Source organism: Nipponia nippon, unplaced genomic scaffold (assembly GCF_047370975.1).
Source record: "Nipponia nippon isolate SJK-2023a ecotype South Korea unplaced genomic scaffold, ASM4737097v1 scaffold_16, whole genome shotgun sequence".
In the NCBI taxonomy this organism is placed as follows: domain Eukaryota; kingdom Metazoa; phylum Chordata; class Aves; order Pelecaniformes; family Threskiornithidae; genus Nipponia; species Nipponia nippon.
Genome location: NW_028262332.1, coordinates 10450818 through 10475679, shown reverse-complemented (window position 1 = coordinate 10475679; position 24862 = coordinate 10450818). Strand labels below are relative to the sequence as shown.

General features: G+C 45.6%; 2 protein-coding genes across 13 annotated transcripts in view; one reads left to right on the top strand and one right to left on the bottom strand.

The window, feature by feature from the left end:
* The first annotated feature begins 519 nt into the window (after positions 1-519).
* Positions 520-16370, top strand: RAB14 (RAB14, member RAS oncogene family). 8 transcript variants are annotated; one of them, XM_087753336.1, is made up of 11 exons: positions 528-796; positions 2497-2593; positions 3572-3639; positions 4030-4172; positions 9019-9077; positions 10376-10429; positions 11947-12124; positions 13265-13331; positions 14237-14324; positions 14647-14677; positions 15562-16370. In XM_087753336.1, exons 5-11 carry the CDS (start codon positions 9026-9028, stop codon positions 15737-15739), a joined length of 648 nt encoding a protein of 215 aa, XP_087609462.1. In that variant the 5' UTR covers positions 528-796; positions 2497-2593; positions 3572-3639; positions 4030-4172; positions 9019-9025; the 3' UTR covers positions 15740-16370. The 8 variants fall into 8 exon arrangements, with proteins under 8 accessions (XP_087609466.1, XP_087609465.1, XP_087609467.1 ...); XM_087753335.1 differs by having other exon boundaries at positions 3572-3644; XM_087753340.1 differs by lacking the exon at positions 10376-10429 and having other exon boundaries at positions 520-796; positions 3572-3644.
* Positions 16371-18442: 2072 nt separating this feature from the next.
* The window catches only part of CNTRL (centriolin), a 37491-nt gene continuing 31071 nt past the window's right edge, over positions 18443-24862 (bottom strand). For 4 of the 5 annotated variants that reach the window (XM_087753333.1, XM_087753329.1, XM_087753331.1 and 1 more), the window contains 9 exons: positions 24255-24443; positions 23087-23312; positions 22566-22771; positions 22127-22267; positions 20726-20983; positions 20569-20631; positions 19763-19966; positions 19295-19402; positions 18443-18826 (listed from right to left, as the gene is read on the bottom strand). In XM_087753333.1, the coding sequence (XP_087609459.1) occupies positions 19304-19402; positions 19763-19966; positions 20569-20631; positions 20726-20983; positions 22127-22267; positions 22566-22771; positions 23087-23312; positions 24255-24443 (1386 nt within the window). In that variant the 3' untranslated portion in view covers positions 18443-18826; positions 19295-19303. Of the gene's footprint in view, positions 18827-19294; positions 19427-19762; positions 19967-20568; positions 20632-20725; positions 20984-22126; positions 22268-22565; positions 22772-23086; positions 23313-24254; positions 24444-24862 lie in introns of those variants that run through there. The other variant, XM_087753332.1, reaches the window with a different exon arrangement.

Sequence of the window (24862 nt, the reverse complement as noted above, 5' to 3'; positions counted from 1 at the left end):
TTAATGTTCTTGGTTCTAGACGTTATCTGAACACAGAAATTGGAAGATAATTCTAACAATTTGGAGGCAGCTGCAGCGGTGACTTCCGAAGCGGGAACATGGCAGGCCAAGGGGCAGAACGGTTTTCTGGCGGGCTGGGGTTTGCCGGGCGGATCACCTCACTTCTCCACCATGAAAAGCTGGGAAAGCCGGGGTTTCCTTCCGTGCTAGCGCCTTCACCCGCCTACCCGACCCGACCCGCGGCCGCGGCCTCAGCCGGGGACCGCCCCTCGCTGCGGGCCGAGCCGCCTCAGCCGCCGCCCGGGGCCGCCCTCAGCAGCGCGCGGGGAGGAGGAGGCGCCGCCTCAGGGGGCGCGCGCGCCCGCCCCGCCCGCCGCTTTCCCGCCCGCCCCTCGGCGCGCGCCCAGGCACGGGGAGCGCGGGCGCGCGGCCGCCTCGCGCCCCGCCCCGCCCCGCCCCGTCCCGCCCCTCACGCCGGCGGGGAGGCGGGGCGGCTGCGGCGCGCGGCCTCCGCGATTGGTTCCGGCGCGGCCTCTCGCGCCCACCTTTGTGCAGCCCCGGCGCCCGTCGAGAGTGGGAGGGGAAACCCCGTGCGAGGGGCGCCGCCATCTTGGATAAGGGGGGTGATGGGGGAGGAGTGGAGCCAGCGGAGCCGAGCCTGAGGGAGCCCCGGAGAGAGGCGGAGACCCGGCCCGGCCCTTGCCCAGCCCGAGGCAGAACGCTGCAGTGCCCGCAGGGGGGACCGGGCTGCCGCCGACAGAGCCACGCTGCACAGCCACCCGCTCCCCGAGCCCAGGTACGGAGGAGGCGGGGAGGGGCGCCCCTCCGCCCGGCCGGGCCTACGGCCCTAGGCCTCGCGCCGGTGCCTGGCCGCCGGCGGGCTCCGCTCGGGCGGGCGCGCCGCCCTCTCGCCGGCAGGCCGGGGCGGGCTCCCGGCCGCCACCCGGCCCGGGCGGTGACGCTTCCCGCTGATGCCCGGAGCCGGGGCCTGCTCGGGGCCGCGCTCCCCTCGGAGCGCCGCTGCCCGCCTCCCGGGGCGGTGCGGGCAGGGCCCCGGCCTCGGCAGGGCTGGCCGCCCTCGCTCCCGGCGGCGGCGGGCAGAAAGGGGAGGCGGCCGCCGGTCCGTCTGGGGCCGAGGAGGGTGAGGCCGGCTGGGCAGCAGCTAGGCCGCTGCTGCACTGTTTGTCGCCACCGCCTCCCGTTCCTCCTCTGCACTGCACACCCCCTGTGCACCACGCCACCATCAAGCACTCGTGCACATGCGGTGTATGGGTATCTATACGTGCCCCTTACTAATTGTTGCAGTTGCACGTAGGATTTTTACTGCGTGTATGTATTATACTGGGTATGTGGCCGGTGTGCGGTGTTATCTGTACTCTTGATCCTTACGCTTACCCGTGCTGTCGTGAACTTCGACAGAAAAATAATTTTCATGGGTGCTGAGGGGAATGCCACTTCCTAGTCGAGAAAGCGACGAAAGTATTCTAGACTTGTTTTCTGTTTTCTTTTGTCAATGCTTATTTGGACTAAACAGAAGAATGAAGTTCTGTTCTTTCACCTAGTTGTCTGTTTCCTGTTTGCAGTACACGCTTAAGGTTTCTGTATCATCTGTGGATAGCTTTGTCTTGAATTAAAATTGTACTGAATTATCCTTGCAGTAAAGCCAGGAAAAGGTGTCTGTCTGCATTGGGGTCTCTCTGGCAACGGCTCTATTGCTCTGGAGGTTACTTGATGTGGACTTTGCTTTCTAGGTCTGTGAAACAGGGTGGTTCGATATTGTATGACATCTTTTCTCAGAGGTAAAAGTATTCCTTTGCGAACAAGACTTACTCAGGTTGTCTGTATCCTAAATCATTTCAAGCCCCAAGTCAGAAGTCTAACTCTTCCAGTAGCTAGGTGTTAGCATGGACTGAGGGTCTCTCATGCTTGGGCGTTGCTCAGGAATGGGAAGAAAATGTCAACCCTGGGGGACTTAATAACTAAATAGCACATAGTTTAATATGGATTAAAAAGGAATTTGCTAGCTTCCTGTAGGGATTTGAAATGACATAAATCTGAGTTGAAGGAAGAAGCTCCTATTTTCCTTTTCATGAATAACAAAAAAAAAAAAGAAAAGCTGCTGTGAAGGACAGCAGTTTGAAACAAACCTGTTATACTGGAGGTACTAGGATTTAAAATGTAAATGGATCTTTCAAAACTACTTGCTTATTCCCGTGCATCTAATGGAACCTGCTTATGATTGTTTCTCACTTTGCTGTATCTTTCTGCAACAAAGGAGGTAGACCTTACTTAATTTTGTTCTAAAATGGCTTTGTGGCTTCTTGTGTTTTCCAAGGCGGTGACTCCAGAGTTGCATATTGTTCTGATTTGTTAGACTGACAACACGGATCTTCTGGTTTCTGTATATACTGTCTCTAAGCTTACCTGATACCTCTGGAACTTGATTCTCCTGCTACCAACGCAGACATGTGCTACAGGTTAGACTCTCTCTTATAGGAAGAGGAAAATAGGATAAATGAGGATATTCAAATGGATAAAGAACTATGGCTGAGAGAATGGACATCGGAGAAAGTGCTCTTACTGATGAGGACAGGTATGCAATGTTTAATTTAGCTATGGTGCTAGGGTGTGGTTAGTAAGAAATTAGGTGTGTGCATATAAATGCAGGAAGTTTAGGAAACAAAATGGAGGAACTTGATGGAGCAGGATGTGAAACCATTAAAAGGATAACCAACACAGTGTGTGTATGACTGGATAGCAGTTGAGGAAGATCAAAAAGTGAAGATAGCATGATACATAGCCTTGATTTAAAAATAAGTAGTCCAAGTTCTCATATAGGAAGAGAAGTGAAGGCCTGTGAAGTCTTTAGAAATACTTACTAGGCCTCAGGTTGAGTTAAGGCGTTTTACATGATTAAAGAATACAGCAAATGCATTTCTTCAAGAACAGCTTGAAATGGGGCTCGGCACAGCTGCAAGCTTGTTAGTCTGAGCCCAGTAGCACGCAGGCCTTGTGTGCTTTCAGAGAAAGAATAACTGGACATGAAAATGATAGGGAAATGTGAAGTGATCTTAAACAGCAGATCATAAGAAGCTTGCTGGGTTGCTGTCTGATCAAAGGTCAGCCAAATGTACTGTCTTGGGCTAATCAGATGCTTTCATGAAATCCAAATGGGGAAAGCTAGAGAGGATGACTCTAGAAGAGCTGAAGAATGAGCAAGGAACTGGCCAGCAACAAGTGATGTGATGTTGTGAGATACATGTGAGAGAAAGTAGTGGGCTGCTAGCAGGCTGCTAATGAGACTCCTCGGGGATCAGTCTCAGAAGAGGGCTTTTTAAAGACAAGCATACAAAAATAAACAAACAGCCCAGGGAGGCTGTGGGGCCATCATCTTAAAGAGGGCAGAGGTGTTTTTATGTTTAGGAAGCCCTAAGTCCTTGGTGTGTGGAAGTCATAGAACCACACTGAAATTTAATTCTAATAGACCTCATAGCTTGCTATGGACAACAGACTTATGGGAATTCACTGCTTGGGTGTATTAATTGATAACAAAACTGTTACTACCTTCCAGTATGGTGTGATTTTACAGAAGACCACAATTGAAGCAATTACAGACTGTGTTTCTAGCAGCCTTCTAAAGTAAGGTACCAGTTAGACTGCATTGTTTTGTGTGCTTGACAACAGTCTTCATCGGGGAAGAGTGCAATTATGAATTGAAACAATTCTACCTCTCCCCATTTCTCCCCCCGCCGCCCCCCCCATTATTGATCTCTTCTCAGTCTTCACTGTTAATTAACACCTAAGTAAATATGCAGGGAAGAGAAGGAAGGTTGTGCCCTGGGAAAGAGGGTAACTACCTATTCATTTTGTGTAGAGATTTAGAAGCTGTTCTAAATAATAGTTATTACTGGTTGCATACAGTTCCCCTTGTATGCAACTAATATTTTCTTCCACATGAAAAAACTAACAGCTCTTTAAAAGTTGTTTCAGTTTATGAAAGGAATGATATGATGGCATTACTTTTTATAGAAGGGAACTGGACTTCAACTGTGAGATCCTTTCCTGTTGCGTATCCTTGAGGAATGACCGAAAGAACACCTGGATGGCCAGATGACATACAAAATGCCTCTTGCTTCAGACTAACTAAACAGTGGTCCTCTGGCTGCAGAGTGGTATGTTTTTAAGGGGAACCTGGAATAATTAGACGGTCCTGAGTTTGAAGCTGATAGCTGTTTTCAGAGGTATCATCTCTGTGTGGATTGGCTAGCTGATGGTGTTAACCACATGTGGTGTCTAATAAGACCTGTGCATACAGTTGCTAGTCTTTTCCGATAACATAGCTGCTTCTTGCTGAGCATAAAGCTATGGAATTTCTCTATGCAAATGATAACCAGTGAAGAGTTAAAATTGACAATGTCCTCAAGTTGAGCTAGAAGGAACTGCATGGGTCTCACAAAAGCTGGTATGGATATGATGTTTATGGTTATGTTACTCTGATAAAGAATGTTACGGCAATAGGCCTAGAACAACCTTATCTCAGTTTGTACAGATGTATGCTGATACTTGAAATAAGGCTTCAGTGAGATGTCAGAATACCTGTGTAGTGCTTGTTGGTTAGAGGAGGAAATGTAGGTGTCACTAGTATCTCATTAAGGTCATCTTTAACTTTTTATAAATAAAAAGAAGCCTCTAAGGGAGAAGCTGATACATGGAAAATGGATTATGGTGACACTATTCACTGTAAAATTTCTAGTCCTAACTGTAACATGGTAATTAATTGTACAGGCTTGAAACTAGCAGCAATCTGTGTATAGTGAAGCATGACTTTCTGGCTAGTTGCCATCCTGAAATAATGCTCTAAACTCCGGGGAAGTGTTACCTCTGAACAGGGAGCTAAAGCTTTTTCTAAGTTGGCAGACTTTCCTGGAAGAAAGATGGCAGGTAGACCAAGATTGCAGGCTAAACTTCTTTTATTTTCTCTTTAACTGTAAATTCACGGTTGGTTAACTTTGATGTCATATTGTATAATGTCAACAGTGGCTGAAGGTAAGTTGCGTATACTTATGTGCAGCTTTCTCAGCCCTGCAGTTCTTGCCCCCTGCTCTCCCAAGGGGAAAACCCCAAACCCCTGTACTGGGTTTATTAAGACTCGCATGTCTGGAACAGAGGGCTGTGAAGTGGAGGTAGAACTCAGTTTCTGCAGATGGCTGATGCTATCAACATGTATTAACGCCTTGCATTAACATGTAGTTAATATTTTTTGTTTTTACTGAATCCTGTTGTGCCCTACTCTTGTCTAGACTTCCTTCTTTCATTTGTAGTAAATGCTGAGATTGTAAGTTTTCTAAGGCTGAATTCTTGCTGTGACTTCTGTGTTGAGTTTGTTGCATTTATTTTTCCCCTTCAGCACAGAGTCCTTCTGGAATATCAGTTTTATTCCAAGATCTAATTACATTTTGGATTCCTGCTTATCCTTATTGGAATTTGAGTGGTTTAAAAGTTTGTTGTGTGGTTGTGGTTTTTTTTTTTTTTTTTAAGGAAGTAATCTGTGTTCCAGAAAAGATTCCTGACCTTTAGTAATAATTTTGAGTGTTTCAGAATCTTTTCTGTAACGTGACACTTGGAATAAATGTAATACCAAAGTGTTGCTTTTTTTTTTTTTTTTTTCAGTTAAATCCAGAAATTGTGTTTAAATTTAGTGTCTGTGTTTCTGCAAGCTTTCAGTACCTATGTCCATCAGACACAATAACTTCTCCAGCAACTCTCTGGGACTTGAGAGAAGGTCTAGACTCATCGTATGAGTGAATTTATTGGTATTGCTATTAATAATCTGTTTCTTTAAGCTGTGGAGAGAGTGTGCTAAGCCTGGCTGTATGCAGTGGGGTGTGGTATCTCTCACCCCCTTTAGGGGCCTAATGTCACTGTAAGAATGAGGGTGAAGTTTTAACAATGAGATGTAGTTGAAGTTAGTCCTCCCTTCCCACCCATTTCTTAGCAGACTTTGTTGCCAAGCACAGAATTTGGTTTTTTCATTCTTATTTTGAAGCGGGGACTGATTTTGATGTATGTGTTGCAAAGCAGTGAGTTTCTTCTGTATTGAAGTAGCATGGGTAGACTTCTTTACTTAAAGAGTATAATGAAAATTGACATACCTTAGAAAGCAAAATGAGTCTGTCAAATAGAAAGAGATGTATATTTATCAGTAAAGATTCTAGTTAAGAGACTCATTTCAAATGCAGTTTGTGATATAGCCTGCACAGAGTTCCCAGCTTGTCTATTCTTAAAAAAAAAAAAGCTTTCCTCACCTTCCAGTGATGCTGCTTACGAGCTTGGTTAGTCAGACGTGTTCCCCTCGCTCGTTATATGCAGGAATATTGCAAAGTCGTGTGCTCAGAAACATGAAACTTCTTTGAGTATTTCTGGGTACTTGGCATTCCTTAGCGAGCTGGAATTCTGAAGGAAGAGAGGGTCACCTACGTTTCTGCAGGACAGACTTCATAGCCACGTGAGTGGTTCCCTATCTGGGAGTTTGATGCTGATTTTTATTTTTTTTTTAAAAACAGCGCAAGTTACTGGATACTGCCATCCGCAGAACGTGCCAAAGAGCTCTCAAACTAGATGCATATGAGTGCTCTCGCTGTCTTCGCCTTCTCTGTTGTGGCTGTAGCACCCACCTGTTTTCTGTGGAAAATAGTGCAGTTCATGCTATCCTCCTGAAGTACTTGCACATACAAATGGGCCTCTTCCAGCTTTTTTTTTTTTTTTACTTGCATACCTTGTAATCCTCCAGTTTAACCTGTTCTGCTGTCAAACTGAATTGAGCCATGAATAGTCCCCCTAGCTTTACTTGGGAAGCAAATGGCAAGTTAAGTATCCTGTAAGAACCAGGGGGTTGGATCAGAAGATGCTTGGTTTGAATATTACTGCTATTGGGACCTGCTGGAGAAGAGGAAGAACGTTGTGTGTGAAGATGTGTTCAGAAAACGTGAAGTATTGAATGTTTCCACAATGACACGTTAATTTTGAACTCTATATGGAGCAGTTACTTGTCTCTATTTGCTTATGTTGAAAATAATCAGTGCACGTATTGAAGCTGATACTAAACTCTGGAATCTTCCACTTCCAGGAAATGAGGCAGTAAAGTTTCTGGCATGTTTGGTAAAGGGCAGTGCATATTTCAGTCATGGCTGTGAATTCTTACCCAGTATGGTGAGGAGAAGTGGTCTGTCCGCTGAGCGGTGATTTGCCAGAGACTGACGAGGACAAAGGTGGTGTGGGATGGCTGCATGAGATTCCCCTCTACTACAGCAGAAGAGTTTCTTCTAAAATTTTCTTGATTGAAATTACTGTTCTTGGAGCCTGTGCAGCACTTGCTGTGGGATTCTGTCTTGCCAACACGTACAAGAGTTACTGTCCAAAATTGTCTTTTGTTTACTATCTTGGATTAAACTTGGTTTAATGTAACTGCGTGTGTGTGTACATAGGACTTAGCGTAGATGCTTTGCATACTGCTCGGGGTATAAGGACTTGAGAGTTTCCATGTCACGAGCCAAGCATGAAGGAAAGGCAAGGTGCGGATCAGCGACTGGCACACAGTAAACCCTTCTTAACTGCCTGTTGGAGTTGTTCCCCCTCCAAGGTCTAGATAAGAGCGTTTGCTTTAAACCTCTGCTGTGTGAAGCAGTGGCTGTTGGCTCTGTACTGTGAATGAGATTTGTTAGGCACCTTCCTTCTTATGACTACGGTTCACTGTTATGGATTAATTGTGGTTGAGGAAACAATTTGCTTTAAAAAAAGTTACAGGCTTGTAAGCTTTCCTGCGTTTTTCTTTCTTTACTGTACTGGTTTCATTTGTCATGTGGATAGCACATGACTGCATGAAAATCTTTCTAGGCTAAAGCAATGTTCTTTATAAAAAGTACCATGTTTTTCTGATGGCTGGCTATCTGCCATGCAGGAGCAGGAAAGGAAATGGTGAATTCCTAGTAGAAATCTTCCACTTGCTTAACTCATCACACTGTATCTGGTTTGACTTAAAACCTGGGACAAAAGCAGGCATTTTGCATCCTGTATGTTAACTGGCAATATTGGGGCTGCATAGACTTGTAATCCTGGTTAACTGATGTATTGGTTGTAAGTCAGCTGTTACCCCTTGCAGGTTTACACAGCTGAAGCCAGTTCTAATTCCTCCTACATCTCGGAAAGCATAGCAAAACTGTAGAATACTGGAAGTACTTACCCCAATCTAATTTTGACTATCACTTAAATCCACTATAGACCGTAGATTAGGGTGTAAATCTTACTAGATCAGTGTGGTGTATTTAAGAAAAACAAAAACAAAAAAAAAAGAGAAACTGCTACTGTGCTGACAAAGCCACAGAGATGTTAACTAACTTCCTGAACATCTGATTTGTGGCTTGTACTGCTTTTCTGACATGGGCATGTAGCAGTCCAGACCCCGGTTATGGCTACTGCAGCATCTTGGGCTGTCTTTTTAAGTAATTCTTAGCTGTTTGCTGCAAGCCGCCCTGTTTCCTTTGTTCCTGTTGCAAGTCTCAAGTGTGAGGTAATAGTTCCCATTGCTGGTTTTGTTAAACCTCTTCAGATTTTTCTTTTGGAGTCAGATTTTATTTTCAGTTCATGTATCAGCTATTTGGCTAGCGAGTGCTGGTCCACTCGCTGACTCTATACGAAGCAAGAAGCTACTGGAGCTTTTCAACAGCCTTAAGTCTTTCTGCATAAAATTGACTGCGTATCAATACTACGCAGAGCACGTTTCTACTTAGAGGCCTTACTGACAGGGGTTCAGAGCAAATAATATGGGAGTTTTGCTGGGTGTCTCTGGCACTAATTCAGTGACTGTGGGGAAGTACACAGAAACTTGAACTGTGAGTGAAAGGAGAGTTGGGGGGGGGGAGAGGAAGGGGGTTTTGTTTGCTTATATGAACTAAATTGGATGAATTGGGTTGAGCTGGGTGAACAAGTAGCAGTTCTGATGTGTTCTATTTTTTGTTTTAGTGCCACAATGGCAACTGCACCTTACAACTATTCCTACATCTTTAAGTACATCATTATTGGTAAGTATCACTGGGCACGTACCTGTTGATGTCAATGTGTATGTGCATGACAGCCTGCCTACAAACCCCGTGGCTGTACTATTGCTGACTTCTGTTGTGTGCTACTTGCTATATAGTAGTGATTCTTTCAGTAGTTACTTATCCAGCCTCAGTCCCTCACAGATCACCACGCTTACTCTAAAGCTTTAGCAGCTGACAATATAAAGGCAAATGTCGCTTTTGTGGTACAAGGGCAAGTACCAGTGCCTGTATTGAGTTTACTTTATTGCTGAGTTACTGTTAAAAGTAACTGTTCTTCTTGACGTACTTCAGTATTCTTGAATATCTTCACTGTTAGGGCCATAATGCTTAGGCCTCTGCACAGCACTAGAAAAAAAGGCGTTCTAAAAACATGTGCATGTGGTCCCTTTCTCCCTAAATCAAGTTTATATTTAGAAAAATGGCTAAATCCATTGGAAATGGGGAAAAACTGTAATGAGAATCCCTGCAACTGGGATGTTGCGTTGATTCGGGTTTACTCTAGCCCTTTGCCTGCCGCTGCATCATTAGTCTCAAAGGTTTTAGAATCTATGTTGGAGACACAAGTGCTAATTGGAATCTGTTGCTTTAGACGGGCTTATAAGCTTCTGTCAGGCTATATTTTTATGTTTAAATGTTTTAGCTGCAGCTTCCTTGGGACTTGGTTGCATTTATTACTATCCTGGAAGAACTGGTCTTGCTGTTAATTGTTTAATTCTTAATGATCCTGTGTAGGTGTCGGTGATCTGCAGTCTTACTGTAATGGTTTGTAAGTCAGGCTGCTGTGACAGCCTCAGCCTGCGGAAAAGTTGGTTCTTAAAAGATCTTGCTATTTCTCGCTATTGGCATTGTGTAAGTGGATCGGTGGAAGTGAAGCAATTTCTTCGTGTGTTCTGGTTGGTTTTCAGTATTTTTCGATGTCCTTACCAGTAATTGCAAGTAAGACAGGAGCAGGACAAACACTCTAAAGGCGTATTTTACATTTCGGTTCCTTACAGCTCTGCTTCTCATAACCTTGTGAAATACAGTTGTAAAATCAGTAATACAGATTAACTTCTGAGTCTTCTGCTCCACCCTTGCTTGCAACCCTGTGCCTGTTACCAAAACTATAGTGTAAAAGTTGATAAATTTAAGGACTGTAGCCAGGTATAGAATGTTGCCCACTAGACCTGAGAAAGAAATGGCTGCCTGTCTCTGTACCATTTGTTGTGTGGGATGAAGAAAATGTGCTTGTTGCGACAATGATGTGGTGTCAGCCTTAACTATTCTTTCTGTAACAGGGGACATGGGTGTAGGAAAGTCCTGTTTGCTTCATCAATTTACAGAAAAGAAGTGTGAGTATTTCGATTCACAATATTTATTCTAATTGGTATGCTTCATTCCTCTCTTCCTGCCTCTCTGCTTCCATCATGCATGAGCTTGATGTGGTGTCTGTCTTAATCAGTATGGGTTTGTACTGTACTTGGTCAGATTTTTGTTTTGACTCCTGCAGATGTAGAAACAAAATGTTGATGTAGTAACGGCAAAACTGCTGCTTCAGTTAGTCCTGCCTGTGATGAGTGGGAAGACTGTGGCTATTTTTACAGCTTTTCTGGGGAATTTTGATACGGAATAAAGTGAAATTTCTTGTCTGAAATCTGCATGTTTTCAGTGGAGCTCAAACACAAACAGTAGAGTTTTTTAGTGCTTTTAAGCACTTCAAAAAGAAAAAAAGATTCATTTTTCTTTGATTCTGTTTGCAGACTTAAGTAGCACTGTCATTCTCTGTAGCTGCTGTGACGCATGACACTTGGACTGCCCTGTGTGATGGTGTTTAAGGCTTACTGTAGTCTGTCTCAACTGTAACGTTTTGTCATGTATGCTATCATGACTAATCAAGAATTAGATTCAGTTCTTCTTAATAACGTGTGTCGCATTGGAGTTTGCAGCGGCTGTTAGCTCTTAGGAACTTTCCATGAAGCTCACGCTCGATGGATAAGTCCGTAGGTATTTATTAGTACAAAGTTAGTCTTTACCACGCGCTGCTTGAGATGTGGCAATAAGTGGGTAGGAGCTGCAGTTTAGAATATTCCTGTGTTCTAGTAGAAGTAGGATTTTTTTAAAAACTGTTGCTTTTAATTAAAATCCAATATCAGCCAATTGTTCAAATGCTGCTGTGCATATGGTCAAATTCTTGACAGGGCTGTGTCTTGTTCTTAGTTTGTCAGCGTTAAGCCGAAGCAGTACAGCTGAACAAACTAACATACCAAACACCTACCAGACTGTCACTAACTGTAGATAGCTTGAATAGGTACTCGTCCTTTCTGTATTTTCTTGATCGTTCTTAAAGATGAGCTTATTAAGAGGAGTTTATTATAACTAGGAAGATGTGGTTTTGATTTGCTGTGTTGATAGCTATTATGAAACTGGCTTTGTCCTGTGGACAGCCATGCTATTACCCTGTCTGAAACAACTTGGATATTTGTTTTTGAAGCTGTTTTAACTGTATCTTGGTAATTCCCTAAAAGTTATCTTTTCCTACTGCATTAAAATAGTTAACCGTTTCTGCAAGGATAGACTGAGAATCAACTGACTTGATACCTTCTGGTATATATGGCCAAACAGCATCAGTATACATGCAGCAGAGAAGGCAAGGAATTTTATAACTATTTTTAAAACTAACGGCAGTTCAGGAAATAATTAACTTTATTTCTGGTTAAGTCTTACAGTTTGGGTACTGTAGCTATAAAAATGCTTTCTTAGAGACTGAAAGTCTAGTAAAGATAACTGAAAACTGGTGATAGTAATATCCTTGTAGCAAGGAGACCTTGTACTACAAAGATCTGATCTTTGCTCTTATTTTCCATGACAGTTATGGCGGACTGTCCCCACACAATTGGTGTTGAATTTGGCACAAGAATAATTGAAGTTAGTGGCCAAAAAATTAAACTACAGATTTGGGATACAGCAGGACAAGAGAGATTCAGGGCTGTCACACGAAGCTACTACAGAGGAGCAGCGGGAGCTCTCATGGTCTACGACATCACCAGGTAAGGTGCCGTTGGCTGGTGCATCCTGTATGGCAGCTCTGCGTGCTTGACAAGCGTTTGGATACCTCTCTGCTGTCTTGTCTGTCCCCTTGACTTAGATTTAAAGGCCTCTGTCTCTGTCCAGATGGAACTGTATCCTGTTGTATGAAGCTTACCACAATTCTTTAGATAAATACTTTAAGTATTTAAAGAGCTGAAAATGAAACATAGGGAATTATGAGAGCTGCTTTTCTTGGAGAACTTCCCTGCTGACAGACCTGAGGATCTTGCCATTTCAGGCCTTGCCTGCCCATGTTGAAGTTGTTTAAGGAACAGGCTTTGCCCTTAAAATCTACTCTTTGGTACATGGGTTTCTCTCTTCCTGGGAGGCAATGGATCCTGCTGCTTACCTGGTAGGAATATTCTGAGAGTAGGCACAGGACAGGACATTACCTCTGTTGCAGTGGGCTCTGTAAACATGCCTAACAGACTCTGTACAGATCGAGAGCACTGGAGAAGTGTGACTTCTGTGCCTCTTCACGGGCTAGTCCTCCAACAAAACGAGACTGCAGAGGAGCTTTCCTGTCTTCCTTTTATAGATGAAGATTAAAGATGCTGCTAAAAGAATAATTGATCAGATGTGCAACGTGAAATACTTTTTCTTTCACGTCTCCCATCTTTCTCTGGGGCTTTCTTGATATTCTTTAAGCACCTCTCTCTTTCTGCGTATATAGGTATCTCTCCTGTTTGCTGAAATCTTGAGTAGAACATAAATAATCTTATGCGCTGTTTGTTACCAAAGTGCTATTCTACTGTACAGTGTTCCGTAAGAGTATTTGACAGGAAATCCTTTAATGTGTTCTGTACAAAACAATATAAACGTTGTCCTTGTGAGGACAGTAAAACCACCGCAGCCCAGAAGTGCGAGTTGGTCTGTCCTTCCACCCGTGTGGTAAGAGTTGCTCTGTGGGTTTAAAGCTGACTTGTTGAAACCTTGGTCTGAGCCCAAAGAAGATGCTGCTGCTTTGTCTTTCTTGAGGTTGGGGAGAAGAATAGGGATGACAGAAGTTAGTGTGTTTAATGGATGCTCACGATGCTGTTGGCACTTGCATATTTTAAAAAATACCATAGCTAAAACTGTACCCACTTGATTCTTTGCAGAAGAAGTACGTATAATCACTTAAGCAGCTGGCTGACAGATGCAAGGAACCTCACCAATCCAAATACTGTAAGTTGGACTTTATTTAGCTTGAAAGCAAGATTGCTTATCTCTAAGGAAGAGGTGGAAGGCTTAGGCCAAAGCATCTGCAGCGGGAGCAGTGTTCTCTGAAATAAGCTGCCTGTGTTTTCTCAGTGACTTAGCTCTGAGTCGTCCCGATGTCCCCATTTTGCAGCGTACCAGGGACTCTCTTCCCGTACTGCAACTGCAGCAAAAGTGTAGGCTCCTGTGCAGGAAAGCAGTGGTTTCTTCTAAAAGTCCAGTTGTGCCACTTGCCTTTCAGGGGCCTGTTTTCAGCAGTTGGGGACAAAATTGTGATTAACTATGGACGAACTTTACCTTTTGTTACTACTTCTTCTTGCTTTGTGGTAGTAATGAGGTGAATGCTATCTCATCTTAGATTGGAATATAAATTGGATCTTCAGCAAAAGCTGACCAAGTCCCCTGGAGGGACGGGGGAGGAAGGTTCTTCTGTGTCTCTTTGGCCATACCACAAAGCTGTTGTCCTTCAGGCTTTTTCTCAATGTCCCTCAAATACTTCAGCACCAAGCTCACGGGAAGACTCTGCTGTGATGAAAGAAAACTTTTAAAGATGCTGGCTGGATTAGCAGATGATTAAACAAATCAAGAAGTGGTTCAGAGTACAGCTGGTGAATAAAGAGCAGGACTGCTGCTTTTTAGGACCTCATCTCATGAGAACAGCCTAAAGCATTTGAAAGCGACCGCTGGAGATGCTGTTCCTGCCTTTGCAGAGGGGGCGCTGCCAGAGCAGCGCTTTCCTGAAGACGCATGGCTTTCGCAGTTAAACTTTTCTGCATGTTTCCTTTTGGGTTTTTTGTCTTATTAATAATGAGGGTGGTAGTGAAAAAGCTAATAACCTTTTTCCCAGACTGATTTTCTCTCTTCTGAACTAGGTGATAATCCTCATAGGAAATAAAGCAGATCTGGAAGCACAGAGGGATGTTACATATGAAGAAGCCAAACAATTTGCTGAAGAAAATGGTGTGTTTTTTCTCTTGAGCTGTTACATTTTCTACAAGATAGCGATGTTAAAGTGAATCCTCGGCATTGATAGCCGCAAGCTGATGCTTCCAAAGGAATGTAATTATATGTACAAACTTCTACTGTGCCTCAGATAGTGTGGCTTAACTCTAACTGTGCTTAGTTCTAGAAATCAGCTTGTGAACTGATGCCTTAACTTAGTCACAGAGTACCGTTCAGTACTAAAATAGTCTTGCATGTAATCTGAAGGTCATAATGTGGCTGACTTGGGGCTGTTTGAAGTACATTATGCATTGACTGTTAAACCTCTGTTTCTGAACAGGTTTATTGTTCCTTGAAGCAAGTGCAAAAACGTAAGTTACTTTTGTCTAGAGTAATGATTCAGATGTGATCTGTTTAAGAGGAATATATTGGTTATGACTAAGTGCAGCCATAGGGTTCGGGTATAGCGGGGTTTTACAAGCGCAAAAAAAACCCAAACCATTTTTGACTTCTCTTAGAGGGCAAGGTATGTATAGCGGTTTCAATCGTGTCGGCTTTGACTTAAAGGTAACTGGGAAATTAGACCTCTCGCTGTATTTCAGGCAAAGACTTGTTGAATTCAGATGAACTCATTTGAGCATAGAACGTGTATGTGTGGGTAAGCGTGGTTCCCACCTAGACGTTCCTTCTGTCGGACGTTTCGCGCTGCGAGTGAGTTCTGTAGTGAACAGCCGTTCCCGGCGGTCACCGAGAAGACTCGCCGTGCCGTACTGTGGCCGGCGGGGGAGCCTGGCGGGATGCGAGGGATTGGGCCCCCAGTGATGCCAGTGAATGCGGTTCCAACTGGCTCCTGTCTTCGTGGAACCTTTTAACAAAAAGGTTTTGATTGATCAATAGTAGCTCCCCTGTCTTTAAGCCTCTTTCAAAACTGCTCTGTGCATGTGGCTCAGTGCCTTAGCTTATTTTTGCTCCTCAGCGTTTTGGCATGTATTTTTTTTATTCCGGGCTAGTCCCATGGATTGAATGGCTAGGGGTGAAGTGCCTTATCAAAGGGGGTCCCAGGGGTAGGTTGTCTGACGACATGGTATGTCTGCTTTCGGTACTCTGAGCTGCTCCTGCATGTGAGGGCAGGGTGGCGCCTGCTTCTACTTGGTGACCTGTCAAATCCTGGCAAGGGCGCCTGGCCAGCCGCCCCCGTAGCCCGCGTTGCTTTGCTGAAGCATAGCCTAAATAACTCCCGCCGCTCTCTTCGTAGTGGGGAGAACGTTGAGGATGCGTTCCTGGAGGCTGCCAAGAAAATCTACCAGAACATCCAAGACGGAAGCCTGGATCTGAATGCGGCAGAATCGGGCGTACAGCACAAACCGTCAGCTCCGCAGGGGGGGCGACTAACCAGCGAACCCCAGCCCCAGAGAGAAGGCTGTGGCTGCTAGTGACCTCTGTTCCGTGGCTCCATTTCTGACCTTTCACCTCTGTCCGCTGGAAGCGGTGCTTTTGACTGCTTCCCTGTCTTCTGTACATCTTATTGGGTTTAATTAAAACTCTGAGACAAGTTTAACACAGTACTAAACTGCTAAACAACTTTAGATGTAATCAGGTTATCAAAGGCAAGTAGAGTAATAAAACCTCTCCTGCATGGTAAATCTAGAAGTTTTTTTTTTTTCCTTGATTGTCCTTGTGATAGTGTCACCGATACATAATTTAAACTGAGCACTGATGCTGGACTCATGATTTTACACTTTCGCAGGGCTTTGTCTTGTACGGTTTAATTTTACGGTTCTTTGGCCTTTCTTCCCCACCTCTAATAACTGTTTAGAGCTGTCCATAGTAAAGGATAAGTTTTTGCTGTGAAATGACATCCGACGGTAGCAAGGGGCTCTGTAACAATGTGCTTTTGTTGAAAGAATTCCCTGTGGTGTGGTGTGCTGGGGCGGGCTGGCGCGGGAGCGTACAACTTGCACAGGGAAAGGATCCATTCATTCTCGTGCTCGTAGCTTTACGTCACTTTTTTGCCACTTTTATCCTTTACATTTGTTAACAGAACGTAAATATGTATAAAATTTGAAGGAACTGAGCTAACGGTTAAATACATCCTGTGTATATGATTTTAATGAAGAAAATGATTACTGGCATTAGGACAGTATATAAGGAAATACCAGTTTGTACAGTATGGCCTGTATGTGACCACGTCGCCCCGTTAGTACAGAAGTAGATGTGACTGCGGCTCACTAACGTAGGCTTAACTCCTTGTGTCGCCAGCGGACATCGTGCTGGGGGAGCTCTAATCCCGCCGCAGAAACTAACACTAGTGGAATCTGTCTCTCGTCTTTGCACTGTGGTATACCGACACCGTTTTATTAATCCCGTTCCGTGCAATCGGCAGCGTGCTAACCCGCTTTTCTCTTCTGTAAGCGTTTTGCATTATTGGGCTTCATCACCCGCCTTGCACCGTATACGAAGGCTGGTTCTCTTGCACATCTTGCGCTTTATACTTTTAACTTTTTTGAATGGTCGGAGGCTGAACTGGACAGTCGGAACAACGCGCCTGCTCTCTAGGGATTTTGAACTACTGTTGTATTTGTAACAGTCCCGGGTGAGGGTTTCTTTTAAGACTTGGGCTTTGGGTACGTCCTTCGCGGGGTGACGCAGCCCGTAATGCCTGTACGGGGGGAGATGTCGGGCGGCGGCCGTGCGCGCGTGCGGGGTTTGCTGTGGGTCAGGCGGGAAGGTGCAGCTCCGTGCAGTGCTGCTGTATTTCACGTGAAGCTTTGCTTGGGAAATATCACATATGGTTTAAAAAGGGAAGGGGGTAAGTGCCGAACTGTGATCAAATGTCCAACTTTAGGCTCACTGCAGTGTTTAAAATACAAAGTAGTCTTAAAATCCCTCTCTAGACACTAAAGCTCTACACCGTTCAGACTTGTAAGTAAACAGTGGTACCAGAGTATTGTACAGTCAATGTTAAATAAAAGCCAAAACTGGAATGTGCAGACAATAGGATTTGGGTAACTTGTGCGCTGTCCCTTTGTTTTGTCTGGTTAGTCCTTTTTTTAACTAATACTCTTAAGTAGATGGGTATGTTCAAGATCTACAGCTAATGCATCCTGCTTAAACCACGGCTGCACCACAAAGGGTTTGCCCAGGGACCACGACCTGCTGCTGAGGTGAAGTCAATGTTCTCATGACTACAGCTTGTTGAGGTGCAATACCTGTACTCCCAGAGTAAGTTACAGTAGGTCTTATTGTTTCTGTCACAGAAAGGATTTGTTCAGACTGCTGTACTCCTCATTTGATGTAACAATGCTATTAATCTAAATATTTGTAAATAAAGTACCTGTATCTAGATAAACAGTGGCTTGCCTTGTATTTGCTGCGGCCCTCTCTGCCGACGCCGTGACTGCGGGGGGGCCTGGTCCTTGGCGCTCTTCAGCTCCGGGGGCTGTTCTCCCTCTGCCACCGCCGAGGCGCGGGCCTGCGCTTCTTGAGAAAAGCATCTCCCTGAAGGGGGGGCGGAGGAGCGTGAGCTCCTGGTGGTGACGGCAGTTGGGTTTTAACGGCTTGTGTTCAGCCTGAAGTGGTAAAGCCTTCCCGGGCTTTTCACGAGAGGAGGCTGCCAGGCTCTTCTGGGGCCCACAACTCCTTTAAGATGTAGCAGGGCCGTGCTGAGCCCAGAAGGCAGGGCCAGGGCTGGGCCGCGGCGGTGCTTCCCAGCGAGATGTGACAGAGCTGCTAGGTGACGCTCACTGCGGAGGTTTGTGTTAATAATGTGGCCGAGGAAGGGATTGCGAATGACTTTAAGACCCGTCGCGCTGGAAAGGCTTGGGAGAGAGGCACCCTGCGCGCATGTCCTGCTGGAGGTGTTCCTCAGGACAGGGGGGTGCAGGCGGTGATCCCTCCTGCCTTTCCTGCTGCCTGAAGGCTCTACAACGTGGTTTTTCTAAGAGCAAGCTGCTTGGAACTCTGTTACAGAACCACAGCTTCAGGAAAGCCGTAGGGCTCGGCCTTCAGCGAGGGGGGAAATACCCCCCGTGGGCAGCTCTCCCTTTCACAGGGCCGCCTGCTGCTGCTGGCCTGAGGCAGGCGCCGTGTCCGCGTCAAAAAAAAAAAAAAAAAAAAAAAAAGCAAACCACCATTGATAAAAGTAAGCATCAGTCAGTGAAGTTTATTTGAAGGAAGTACTCAAAAATAATTGTATTTAAAACAGCCGTGCATTTGGCAACAGGTAAATGGACAACTCTGTCCGGGACAAGTTGTCTTTGAAGTGGCAACTGCCAACTACGGACACTTAAATAGACGGAGGTGTTTTGGACACATTTAAAATAGTTTTTAAAAACCACTTATGTACATAAAGCCGAGTTAGTTACTCGTACCCGAACTTCACAGTAGAGAGCAGGCCCTGCAGCCAGCGGGCTGCTAGTGGTGGCAAACGCCTTTTTGGAGAAGGCTTGCGAACAGTGAGGTAGAGCTCTCCGACGGCGGTGGCTGACGGCAGGCGCCTGAGGAGCCGTCCCTCCCGCTGCCTAGGAGAGAGCCGAGGTGAGGGACGGTCAGCCTGGCTCCTACGGGTGGTAGGTGGGCTTGAAGCTTTTCTCCTAGCGTATGGCAGCTCAAAGTAGTATGTTTGTAACTTGAGTCAATACAAAAGAAGGCCTACGGCCCAGGCCGGCAGTGTAAGTAGCTGCCGCTGAACTCTCGCTGCTAGGCCATCCATTCATTAAACCAGAAAAGCGTTAACTGGGAGATCAAGGACGGCAGCAGCTTAACGTGGAAGTTGGCTGACACAGTAGGAATTTCTGGTCAGCGGGGAGTTTACAAGCAGCTCTCACCCACGCTTTGTTTGAAAATGCGCACCTGAGAGCCAAACCCGCGTCACGCGTGGGATACCGACCGCAGGAATGCTGGCACCGGAAAGGGACAGCGCGGGCCGAGAGCAGCCCTGCGCCCACGCCTGCCCTGCGCCCACCACCCGCTGCCCACCAGCATCTCACCTCTGGGCTTTACTGAGGGATCCCGCCCGAGCAGGAGTGCGACGGCTGGGACAGGACGGCAACGCCCGCCGGCCTGCTGGGGAAGCGTGCCAGTCTTGTCAGAGGGGCCTAGAAAAAGCAGTAACAGCAAGCCTGAGTAATAGAAGAATGTCTTCAGTTAGCAGAGTCATGTTCATCTTTAAAATCCAGATTTTTCTTTGTTTTTTTTTAAAGAATAAAAGGTAAGACAAAGTAAAAAAAAAAAACCACAACAAAACCAATCCCCCAACCTAACACCTTTGAGGAACTTACCCTTTTCAAACAAGTTAGCGACTGTCAGAGTCAGTGTTCAGTACCATCAGCCCACCTTCTGAAAACCCCCGCCATGCCTCCAGGACGGCGAGCACGTGGCTGTAGTAGGCCACCAGTGAGCTAAAAATTATTAAAAAAACCCCAAACGCAGAATTCCTGTACACAGTAGGGCATTACCTGCGTTTTCGTTAAATTCAGAGCGTCGTGAAGAGGCACCAGACTTGCGCTTTGGGCTAGAAACTGCGAGTCCGAGGAAGCACTGCTGACCAGGTCATCCAGCGCGTCAACCTGCCGCTGCAAGCTGTGCAGGGTGCCTTCCGTTTGCCGTTTTCCTCTGATCAACACTTCCACTTGCTTGGACAGGCACTGCCGGAGCCGAGCCTAAAGACACGGTTAGTGCGATTTCTATCCCGCTCCTGTCATTTTCGAGGCTGTATTTAGAACAGCTCATGCCCCTGAAGTCAAGCCGTAAGGGCTGGAACGCTACAGTCTCAAACCACAAGCAGGTGGCAATGGGTTTGCAAATTATTTTTAAATAGTTTGCCTCCTCCCAAGTCAGAAATAAGCTCTATTTTTATGGCCTTTATCATTAACTGCTTGAGGAGAGAGCAACAGACATGTTCTAACGAAACCTGGCCGTCCCCTGTACTTCGAGTGATCATGGGTGCTCCTGAACTGTCATTTGTCACGTTGCTAACATACCACAGGACGAGATAAATGAGGGAAGCTGGTTGGAGTACTCAAAAATGCAATTAACTGTTAATTTAAATTATTCGTCTTGATACAGCATGCAGTTGCTGGGCTTCCTTGCCCCGTCGTCCCCCGCCCCCCCTCCCTGCCCCGAGCCAGCCCGCAGCTGGTCTGTGCTCTACAGAGCGGCTACGCCAGAGCTGGAGAGGGATCCCCGCGCTCCCGGGCTGCTCGGGGGATTTCTGGCAGGGACCCAGCGGGCACGCGGGGGTGACTGGGAAGAGGTCCCCCACCTTCAGCCGATCTTCCTGGTGCTGCAGTTTTTCTCGGAGAGCCTCTCCACGCCACTGCTCATCCTTTCGGAAACAAAAGCAGCAGAGCGTTACAGCCAGAGGTACCAGTGCTGACTGCTGTAGCACAAGCAGCAGCTACTTTTTGAAAGCATTTTACCATTAAGACGACGTTAGAAAAATTCAACTTTTCTTCCAACGAGAGGAGTCTCTTGTCAGCAGCAGCAAACGGGCCGGTCTCACGCTGCAGCCCTCCCTTCGCTTCTGAAGATGCTTCCAGATCTTCCCACGGTTCCAGAGAAGGTGGGCTTGAAGATTTAAACCCCATCCTAATTTCATCTTCAACCTCCAGTTTAAGCAACGTTGCTGCGGTCTGTATTTCCCTTTGTCTCTTTTCCAGGGCTTCTTGAGTTTTCACCTGCATCATAGAACAGTCTCAGCGTTGTGCTGCCGCGTCACAAATGCATTAATCCAGAGGGATCTGCCTGCACAGCTGAACGAGGCTCATTTCCAAAATGTTTACATTTTGACGACTGCAATCAGAAGTCACAAAACCTCCGAACAGATGCAGCCCTAATTCTGACGTTAACTTTGCCTACGGGGCCCCTCGGACGGTAACAGAGGCTGCTGAAGCTGCCAAGACAGAACTTGTTAACTTAAACCCTTAAACCTACTCTGGTCTTGCACAGTCTGCCTTGAACGCTTTCTAGCTGCTAACAGCATTCTTCTGTGAAGGACCCTATTTTTCAAGGACTTGGGAACAACTTATAAAGGATTTATTAGAGGACTAGAAGGAGTCAGACAACGTGGAATCACCTTTTCATTTAAAGTGAATATCAAAAGAAGAAAATGCTGGCCCAGGTTAGCACTGACGAGTTGTGAAGCGCCTACGGAGTAGCTTTGAACTTTGATAACATTTAGCGATTTGCCTAAGTTACGACTCCAGCTACGCCAAGTTCCTGCTACCAAACCTTAACGTAAACAGGAGCCGGAGCCCTCATTCTTGGCTGAAGCATCGCCCAAAGTGAGCTGACGGCAGATGTTATGGTTATGTATCTTGGGAGCACCCAGATCCAATTACTGCTAACGAAGAGCTAGGATGAGTCCCCTCCGCCCTCAGCCCACCTCCAAAGAGCACGGCCTCCGTTCCAGGCATCGTTTTACTGGGCGAGAGGGGCTGATCCATCTGAACGGGCCTGAACAGCGCCTGGAATTCACCCTGCGATGGGAAGGCAACCATGCAGTTGTGCCACTCTGCCGTGGCCTTCGATCTCTGAAGACTGAAGTAGCGCTTCAGAGCTTGGCAGCCCTACGCTGCGAACTCCGCACACGACTGGCTGGAGCTGGTTTGTTCATTTTTAAACCGGGATTACTGAGCTGCCTGATCCTGCTGGCTGTTAACAAAGCTTAACTTCTCCCAGATCTGGGAAAACCACACAGTGATTTTAAGTAGGTCAATTTCTGACTGCAATACAGTGGACAGGAGGAGATTCAAAACCAACGCAATATGAACTTGTCTGGAAGACGGAGCTTCCCCTCAAACCCGGCCACTCGGTCATACCTGGGACTGGAGATCCACGTAGTCCTGGTGGATCTGGCCAAGGTCCTTGATGAGGCGCTTGGCTCGTTCATGGTTACTGTGTGCTACTTGTTCAGCAGTTGCTATATCACTCTGCAAACAGTTATTTTCATGCTTTTGTTCCTAGGAATATGCAGGAAAATTGCCTTTTACTGTGAGCATCCACTGCGGAAAAACGAATCGAGAGAATCCACATAATGCAATTTCAAGCTAAAAGGCAGAAACAGCACTAAAGAGGAGCAGCGAGAGGTGCGACCTGCAGCACAAGCTAGAAATGCCAGAGCTTGGTTGCCTCAAGTTCTGCCTGGTCATGAAGTTAATGTGTTACTTTGTTCCTCCTACAATAAAAGCGGGTGTTCTGTCATTTCGCTGTTTCAAATAACCCCAATCCCCAGACATTCTCCCCTCAGCTGGGACTTACGTGCAGTTTTCTTTCAAGCTGCATCCTTTGCGTTTTCATTGCTTCTTTCAGACTCAAGATTTGTTTTTCTGCTTTTTGCCGCTCTGATGCTATCTGATCTTGGAGATGGTTTAGCTCAGACTTGGAGACTTCCAGTTCTTTTTGAAGAGACTGTATTTCTTTATTTTTTTGTTGTAATTGTAATTCTTTTTCCGAGAGCTGATGTTCTGTAATTAATTTTTTTTAAAACAATCCTGATTAGTAGAAATTTAAGTATCTTGCCATATTTCATACACATTAGCTACTTTTCAGACACAGTAATGTGCTGAGCAATGGCTTGTAAAAACACCGACACGAGGCGAGAGGGGACGGAACACCAGTTGGCTTTAGAACCTCCGTTCTTTGAGCAAATCAATGTAAGGATCGAGAGCTAATCCAGGTGCTGCACTGGAAAACCAAGCGAGATTAACAGAAGTATTGGTTGGTTTCCTTAGACTCAGAACCCACAGATGGTAACAATTTATTTGTGCAATGAATCTTACTGCTTTTTCTGACAGTTTCTTCAAGCGCTGCACATCGGGACTCCTCCTTTTCCAGCTTCCTGAGGTTTTCTTCCGCCAGCCTTCCTTTCGCTAGTGCCTGCTCCAGTTTCTTTTGTTGATCCGTTAGTTCCTTTTCCAATAGCATTTTCTGATCTTTCGCTTTAGCAGTACATTCTTCCAGTTTTTTTCCTTCACGCTCTGAATTTTGCTTGAGGTGATGAAGAATCTGCCAAAACCACCACCACTTCAGGCTTTAACTAGCACCAACTCAATGAGAACAAATACCACCGCCAGAAGACATTATAGAAGTTAAAGCAGCATAAATTGAGAAGAACTTAGTCTAATACTCCCTACTGACAAAAAGTTTATCAATTTTTCTTGCCTCTCTTATTCTCAGTACAGCTCCCTCAGTTTTTCTTGTAGTTAACACTTTGTTGAAACTGCTCAGCCAATGTAAGTTAATTTTACTACAGGAATATATGATTAAGCCCTAATTTTCATGAACAGCTGATGGGCTTTGCACAGAAATACTGTAGAAGACCAAAAGCAAGCTGCCAATAGTGCTCCACTCAAAATCAAAAGGAAACTTCAGGATAAAGCAGCCCTGGATTTATTTTTTTTTTTTTAATTACGGAATGCAGCTGGAGTTAAGTTTTGATTAGTTGCTCTTGAAATCCATTCTGTCATTTCAGGTACTCTACATAGTTTGCTCACCTCCCAAGAGAAATCAAGAGCATGGGAAGAAGTTCTCTGAACCGTACCCAGCTGCTCTGTCTTGGCAGCTGACAAAACGGAATTACAGAATAACCTGCACGGGTCCATCGCCCGCCCCGCATCAGCTGCGCCAGCAGCCAAGACACCGTGCTGCACGGTGCCTCCCTCTACACAAGCCCTTCTTGCGCTCAGTGGTCCGCGCTGATTTTACAGCGGTTTTGTTATCCGCGCAGTATAAAATGACCCTGCCAAGAAGGAAGACACAGTCCTTTGCTGTGACACAGTGGTTGTCACTAAAACATAACTGAATGTTGACGCTTTTTGGTTACTGCTATTCCTCTAAAAATGAGGCTTCGTGTTTCTTAAAGCACTGGTATATTATTTGTACACTTGCACCCAAAACTGCCTGCATTGTTCTTAGAGGTCAGGGGAAAGTGAGGCAAGTCGGCATTACCGCTTCTTGGTTGGCCAGTTCTGTCTCTTTCTCTTTGATCTCTTTCTGGAGCTGCTGCAATTGGTTCTCCCTCTTTTTCTGTCTCTCTTGGCAATCCTTGCGTTTCCTTAAACACTCCAGGATATCTTCTTTCAGGGTCGCCTGCTCTCTAAGCAGCTCGTCCTGACGCCTTGCATTATTTTTCAAATCCTGCAATATAAAACAGAAAATCAAGTGACATAACAACCTGGTAAGAGTAACAGCTCTCTGGCTGAAAGGCTTGTATCTGAAAGAGCATAACCCATTGCCCCTAATGACACTGAAGATTACCTTCCATTTAAACCAGCCACTGAGCGACTATTGGAACCACCAGATAAAAAGCTATAAAAAAAAAAAAAAGCATCTTCTTCCTAAAAAACAATAAGTTAGGGTGATTTTGCCTCTGCATCTGGATTGTTTTCTAGAAAGAAGATAAATTCAAAACCAAACAAATCCACAAAAAACCCAACCCCAAACCCCCACCAAACCGAACAACCCAAAAATAAAACCAAACAGAGCCACACACCCAACCTGGTGATACCAGTCTGACTAGGAGCGCCATCCCAGTTGGCACTTGAACAGAAAACCCA